General features: G+C 56.4%; 1 protein-coding gene and 1 pseudogene across 1 annotated transcript in view; both read right to left on the reverse strand.

Annotated features, from left to right (window-relative positions):
* Positions 1–518, reverse strand: part of LOC102437368 — a 5,940-nt pseudogene extending 5,422 nt beyond the window's left edge.
* Positions 519–4,254: 3,736 nt separating this feature from the next.
* Positions 4,255–7,235, reverse strand: part of F7 (coagulation factor VII) — a 10,749-nt gene continuing 7,768 nt past the window's right edge. Inside the window, exons 7-8 of the mRNA XM_006086884.3 lie at positions 5,496–5,619; positions 4,255–4,908 (exon numbers count right to left, since the gene is read on the reverse strand). Coding sequence (XP_006086946.1) covers positions 4,313–4,908; positions 5,496–5,619 — 720 coding nt within the window. The 3' untranslated portion in view covers positions 4,255–4,312. The remainder of the gene's footprint in view (positions 4,909–5,495; positions 5,620–7,235) is intronic.

The raw sequence follows: 7,235 nt of genomic DNA on the forward strand, positions 1-7,235 counted from the left end.
CTGTCTGACTCTCCACCCACAGGGAGGCACACCTGGCCCTAAGCTACCTTGGCTGAGACCCCCAAGCCCAGCTGTCTCATGTCAGCCTTTGACAGGGGACGGGCACCCACTATCTACCCAGTGATGGCGAACTTTTTGAGCTCGGCGTGTCAGGATTTTGAAAAACCCTAACTTAACTCTGGTGCCGTGTCACATATAGAAATTTTTTGATATTTGTAGCCATAGAAAAACAAAGATTTATATTTTTGATATTTATTTTATATATTTAAGTGCCATTTAACAAAGAAAAATCAACCAAAAAATGAGTTCGCGTGTCACCTCTGACATGCGTGTCATAGGTTCGCCATCACTGATACACTGCGGAGGTCCAAGGGCATCACCCCAGCTCCCCACCCTCTCTCCTCCTCCAGGAGGCCACCACTGTAGCCTGAGGTCGAGGGGTGCTTACCACTTCCCCCGGGCGACAGGAGGCTGGCCAGGGAGGCACCGAGCAGGAGGAGGCACAGCGGGCCGGCCATGGTGTGGCCCAGGACAGTGTTGCGGTCGCACTGTGATAGCCTCCAGGGCAAGGTTCACTCACCCCAGCTCCGAGGGTGGAGGATTGTCCTTCTGCTTATCACAGCCTTCTGATTGGAGCCTGGGCTGGCTGTGGGTGAGGGACAGGGGCAGGCGAGGGACAGGGGCAGGTGACCACACTCGGGGCAGCCCTGGGGAAGTCCTGTTGGAACCTCGTTGGTAACCGTATCCAGGGGGCTGCTTTGAGCATGGGAACTTTTTGTTCTGAGAAAGTATAAATGCAACTTTATAGTTTTCAGACATTTATGTGTGGCTCTCATTTCATCCTTACAATCATGATAGACGCTAAGTCTCACTTCCCTCATCTTTTCTCCAGAACAGAACACGGAGGCTTAGGGAGAAGTGAAGTGTCTTTGGTACACGTGGGATTTGAACCCAGGACTTGCCCCCTCGGTGTCCTGATTGTCTCTGGGTCTGACCTGGTCCTGCTCCAGGTGCTGTCAGGTGGAGCCCACACAGGGCCTCCTGCACCTGCATGCCGGGCTCGTACCTTCCTCCCCAAATTCAAGGGCTCTGGGAGGCAGAGCTTGTCTTGTGACCCTTCGCGCCACAGGATTCCTTGTGCACAGGCCCCGACACAGACTTCTGGGAGGATACCCACTGCCTGGTGTGCCTGGTGGGGACTGCTCTGCTGGAACCCTGAGTGATCTGTTGATGGCTCAAGGTCAAGAGGGCTGTGCCAGGAGGGCTCCTTGGCCTGCCTCTCAGCCCCTTGGCCTCACACACTCCGCTGGAGGCTAGGTTGTGGGGGGTGGGAGACGGAGCCCTGAGTCAGAGACCTCACAGTGTAGCTCATTTCTCACTTCTGTGCAGCTCAGTACAGGCCCCCTGGGAGAGCTCGGAGGGCAGCATGGTGCCTGAGCGTCAGGATCAGCGGCCACTTCATCATCCAGCCCCTTCCTGAGGCTCCCACTCTCCACTCCCCTCATTCGGGGCCAAGGAAGTCTGGAAGGCACTGTCTCCAGGGAATACTGAGTCTCGGAGTCTCATTTATTGGCTCTCATCAGGGGTGTGTCTCTTTGCAACAAATGCCCGGTGTCAGGGAAGCACGAGTCACCTCAGGTCAGCAGAAACAGCTGCCAACTTGGCAGCCAGGCTGGGGAGGGAGGTGTGTGCTAGGTAGCGGGTGCTCACCAGGTACAGGCTTCATTTCCAGCGCAGAAACCTCTCCGGGGTACCAAGCTTGGGGGCACAGCCTGAGCTCCTGGGCTGACCTGGGTCTATCTCTGCAGCCAGACTCCAGGCTCTGAAGGGGAAGGCCTGGGAAGTGACCGGCAAGGCGACAGAGACAGAAAAGGACTGCACTCTATTCCACAGTGCTCCCACCCACAACACTTCTCACATGGTGACCCATGACCCGCGGCCCATGGTCACTTGGATATATATAAGTCCTATCATCTGGCTTGTTCGTTGCTCTGTCTACAGCACCTCGTAAGGGTGTCTGGCACCCAGAAGATGTTCAATAAACACCAACAGGTGGGGTGAATCAGTTCAGGCCTGAAATGTGCCTGCTCTGTACGCTGAGGCCAGCCTGGCCTTTTGTGGGGTGGTCACTGTTCCATGCAGAGCCTGGTCCTCAGGGACAACCTGCAGCTGGTGCCTTGGGCCTGTCTCACCTGGACAATTTGTGCTGCGATGCTGTTTCTGGATAAATGCAGCTGTCGGGGAGGCTGGATCTGTGGGAGTCCTCTTGTCCCCAGCACCTGGTGGGCAGGAAATGATTTAAGCGCCACTCAAAAAAAGAGGGAGATGATCCTTAAGGGTTAGCTTATCTACACATCAAGTGTTAGCCTTCAGGCGCCCATGCTTCCAGCACTTCTGTGAGAGGGAGGCACGGATGACTGGGGAAACTGAGGCAGAGCCAGTGAACTGCCACGAGCCGGTTAAACCTCTTGTGGGTCGGGGGGCTCCTGGCCTGACCATTTCCACCTCCCCTCCCCCTCCTTTTCTTCTCAGGAAGAGGATCCAGAGAGCTTCCATTTCCAGGAAGATACAAGACATGCGCTGGGCTGAGGGCCTCTGGAGGTCTCTTGCATTTTGGTTGCAGAATTTCCCCTAAGTACCTGTCGCCTGGACAGCTGAGCTGGGGACATCTGGATGTTTGCAAATCAGCTTTCTGGTCCAGGACGACATGATCGAGCTCTCCCAGGTGCCTCATTCCCTGTGCACTGGTGTCATCCTCATGACAAGCAGGAGGGGGGGCCCCCCTTTCAGAGATGTGGAAACAAGGCACAGGAGGATAAGCGGTGGCTTGGCCAAGAGTTACAGGCGGAGCCAGCCCGACTCCAGGAGGTCTGGCCTATGCCAGGTCTCTTAAAGTGCACTGCGGGTCAGATGGTCTCTTTGGTCAGACGGTCTCCGTCCCAACTACTCAGCGCTGTAGTTTTAAGCAACCATGATGATCCCTAAAGGAATGGGTATGTCCCAATAAAACTTTATTTACAAAAGCAGATGGCTTGGACTCAGCCTTAGCTGTGGCTTGCTGAAAACTACATATGGCTTGACTGTTCAGCAGAGCAAGTCCTGGCACGCTCACTCACTTAAGTACTAGTGTTCCAGGCATGGGACAGGCCAGTCGCTGTCCTCCAGTCGTGCCTTGAGGGAGCGGTGCACCCGCTGGGCTCATTCCACCCACCTTTGTCAAGTTCAAGGGGGGCCCACTTGAACTTGGATGTTTGTCTTAATCTTCCCCACTTGTGACCTGTGTGGCCCTAGGTGTAGTGTGCCCATAATCACCTGAGGGACTTGATAAAAATGTAACTCAGCAGGTCCTACCCCCCTCAAATCCCACTGATCTGGGCAAAACGTGGGAATGTGCACTTTGTGGAGCGTCCCCGGTGGTTCTCAGGCAGGTGTTTGCAGGGACGGTCTTTGAGGACTGCCATTGGGCCTTGGTGGGAAGAGAACACCCAGATGTATAGGATTTTTGGCAACTACAGCCTCCAAAATCCATCAGAGAGGCGGTTTAAAAAACCAGCCTCCACCTGAAAGATTCATCTCTGTGATGTTACCCACAGTTTGACGATACACACCAGGGTCTCCATGAAAGGAATATAGACAATCCATGAATGGCAGGCTGCCAGAAAGAGTGCAGAGGAGATTCAGCGGTTTGCTGCTCGTGGGGAGAACAGGCAGCAAACAGGATGTGGAGCCTTTTATGTAGCCTGTGTTATAGGAAAAGATACATGTGCAGGACAAATCTGGAGGATATCCACAAAACGAACGGATGATGCTTCCAATTTATTTGAAACAAAGAAGAAATACTTATATAAGGGAGAAAAATATGAGAGTTAAAAGACAGAGAAAGTAGCACTTGTCCCTGAGTGAACCACGCACCCCTCTGCCGGGTCCGCAGTGAGACAGAGCAGAGATGCGCCGGTGAGTGCAGGTCACGGCGCCCCGTCCACCACGGCCGAGCTTCCTGTTTCCCTCATCATCGGCCCTGCGTCTCTCGTCTCTCTATTCACTCAGTCTGTCTCTGGGAATCTCTGAGTCTCTCTCCCCATCTCCTTAGAATCTCTCCCCTTACTTCCTCTCTCCTCACCTCTCAGTCTCTCTCTATCTCTCCTCTCTCTCTTTTCTTCTTTGTCTCTCTCCGTCTCTCTGTTTCTCTTCGCCCTCTCCGCCTCCCCACCCCAATAAGGGCAGAAGAATTTACAGGATTGAAGCCAGGACAACCCAAGCAACAGCAGCTTTATTTCCCAGGAGCAGGCTCCTCGGAGCCGACCCTGAGGGACTAGGGAACCGGGGCTCGGAGGAAGACGTCTGAGCGTGTTTCTGCGCTCATGAGCCTGTGGAGCCACTCGATGTACTGGGAGACCCTGGTGTACACCCCGAAGTGGCCTTCGGCTGCACAGCCCAGACCCCAGCTGACGACGCCCGTCAGATACCACGTGCCCTGGAACTTGGTGGCGTGGGGGCCCCCGCTGTCCCCCTTGCAGGCGTCCTTGCTCCCATCTCGGTAGCCAGCACAGAACATGTTCTCCGTGATCTCTGGGGAGCCCGCCTCCTTCTTCGACTGCTCCAGGCAGTCCTGGGTCATCAGCCGGGGCACGTCAATGGCCATGAGCTCCAGGGACGGGGCGCCCTTTTCCAGGAGCCGGCCCCAGCCGCTCACGGTGGAGAAGCGGATGAAGGCCAGCGTCCTCTCGGAGAAGGCCTTCTCAGGCAGACAGAGGGGCACCGCGTAGTCCGTGAAGGCCACAGGCCTGCTCAGGCGGAGCAGGGCGATGTCGTGGTTCGTCTTGCGTCTGACGTACTTGTCGGGGACAATGACCTGAACGACTCGCCGTTCCTGCTCATCGCCGTCCTTCTCGCTCAGGTCATGCTCACCTGTGGGGAGACCAGCACCACTGTACCCCTCCCCCTGCAGCCTGAGGGAAGGACCCTTTGGGGCAGGAGGGGCCCTGCGTCCAACCCCAAGCTGGTCTGGGTGGCCACCCTGGGCTCCATGCAGAACATGAATTGGGGGTGAATATGGAATCTGGAGTGCTGAAGGCACTGAGGAAGGGTGCTGGGCCAGCCAGCTGTGGGCAGGTGGTGAGGACTGCCTGATTCCCCCACTCCAGGCAGGGCCTGGCCCTCCCTGCAGGGGTCTCATTATCCCATAATTCCACCAAGCAGAGCCCCTCCCCCCCATGTTGACCCCTGGAGCCCTGGGTGGCTGCATCGCCCTCAGGGCTCTTGGCTCAAGCAAGACGGGGTGGGTACAGCATCACCCCCCCACCCCATGTCTTTATTTGGGGTGGAAAAAAGGCTGAGGGGGATGGTGGCCACAGTGACTCCTTGTGGGCCTCGGGGTTTGTGCAGATGCTACCCACTCCTCTTTTTGAAGAAGTTCATCTGCTTGTGCAAGTTGGAGGATTGATGCCCTGAATCTTAGAACCGGCTGCTCATCAGGAGGTAAAAACAAAGCCTACCCACTACCGCCGTCAGGTTCTCCAGGCTCTTGATTCCGTCGAAACAATGGGCGGCAGAGACCACCCAGGTGGTATTGATCAGGGTGCCCCCGCACTGCGGCTCCCCATTCAGGATCAGTGCAACCTGCCGAGGGCACCACAGACGGTGGAAGGTCACCTATTGTCCTTGGGATCTTCTTCCTGGAGACTCACCTTTCCCTGCACCCCCCGGGATGGGCTGCATTTATTGGAGGGGTTGTCTGTATAGCAGTGTTTCTGAAACCCTGGGAGGCCCGCCAGAGCCCTTCCTGGGCAAAGCTGTTCTAGCCTCTCTCCAGCAGGCTGCTCCCCCATCCAGCTGAGAGGAGAGAGAATTCACAGACCCCGCCCTGGCATGGGGATGCTGGTGCTGGACCCCTCTGTGGGCCTCCCTGTACTGTCATCCAGGCTTGACCTGCAAGCTGACTGGCAAAGATCAGGACAAGCGCTGGCTCCTAGAGCAGGTAAGGGCTCAAGGACGCAACTGAGTGACGCACCAGGCACAGCTGTAGGCACACAGTAGGTGCTCAATACATGTCTTCTGTCCTCTTTTTCTTCCTAAAAGCACTGAGGGTACTGAGTGTGTCCTTGAATGAATCCTGGATGGAGACATTTTCCCTACAAGATCTTCCCACGATGGGTGGGAAAGGAGTCAAAGTCTGGCCAGGCCTGCGGACAGTGAGGAATTGCAAGGCCAGGGAGGCCTGGCTGAGGGTGAGGCAGATCCGCCTGTGAAGGGTCCTGGTCTGGTGTTCTACAGTCACCGTGTTATTGAGAAGTGTGGTACCTGGGCCCCATGGTGTAATGGTTAGCACTCTGGACTCTGAGAAGTGTGGTGAAGCCGGATCAGCCGTGGAGGAAAGAGCCTGGAAATGGGTCCGTCAGTCTGAAGCTTAATGTCCCGACTTGTGGACGGCAGGACAAAGGGTGCTGGGGAGGTGCCCGTCTCCTCCAAACTATCGGGCCCCTCAGAGAAAAGCCACAGTAAGATGGTGCCACAACGGATGAGAAGAGCTACCTTCGAGCTTTGAGCTCAGGGCGGGGTCCCTCCGGTTGCAGACCCCTGAGCATTTAGCCCTGCCCTGGCTGACCGCGAATCTGCGGCTGCAGCTACAAGAGACCGTCTGGGGTGGTGGTCACAAAGTGGATCTGGGTCTCCCAGGCCCAACTTCAGCTCTGCCGTGGGCAAGGCGCTGGCTCTTACTGGGCCTCAGGCTCCTCACCTGCATGGGGTGAGAGTTGCACCTGCCTCTCGGGTGGGATTGTGGGGGGTTGAATGATATTGAGAAGCCAGGTCTTGTGGGGTTCGGCACAGGGAGCGCGTGCTGGGAAGCAGTGCCTGCTGCAGTCACCCCAGCAAGCCCCCCTGGGAGCTCCCCACTGTGAATTCACAGAGACCCACACCTGCCAGCTCTGCCTCCATCTCCGAGAGGCTTTGCCACCCAATTACAGGGACCCTGGCGAACACTTCAGTCCTATTTGGATGTGCCTAACTCAGATGTTCCTCTGAACACCAACACCAGGGTTCTGCAAAGCCCAGGAGCGGGGGCCCCAACAGGGCCCCAACTGCTGTGGGAGGTGGGATGGACCCGGGGTGGCCAGGTGGGTGCAACTTCTGAGGCTGGTCTGGAAGGGCCAGATTGCTGGGAAACGAGAGGATTGGAGCTTCCCTGAGCCCGAAGTCAACCCCCTTCACCAGAATGACTGGTGATTCTCCAATTC

The sequence above is a fragment of the Myotis lucifugus genome, unplaced genomic scaffold (genome assembly GCF_000147115.1).
Source record: "Myotis lucifugus unplaced genomic scaffold, Myoluc2.0 scaffold_33, whole genome shotgun sequence".
NCBI lineage: Eukaryota > Metazoa > Chordata > Mammalia > Chiroptera > Vespertilionidae > Myotis > Myotis lucifugus.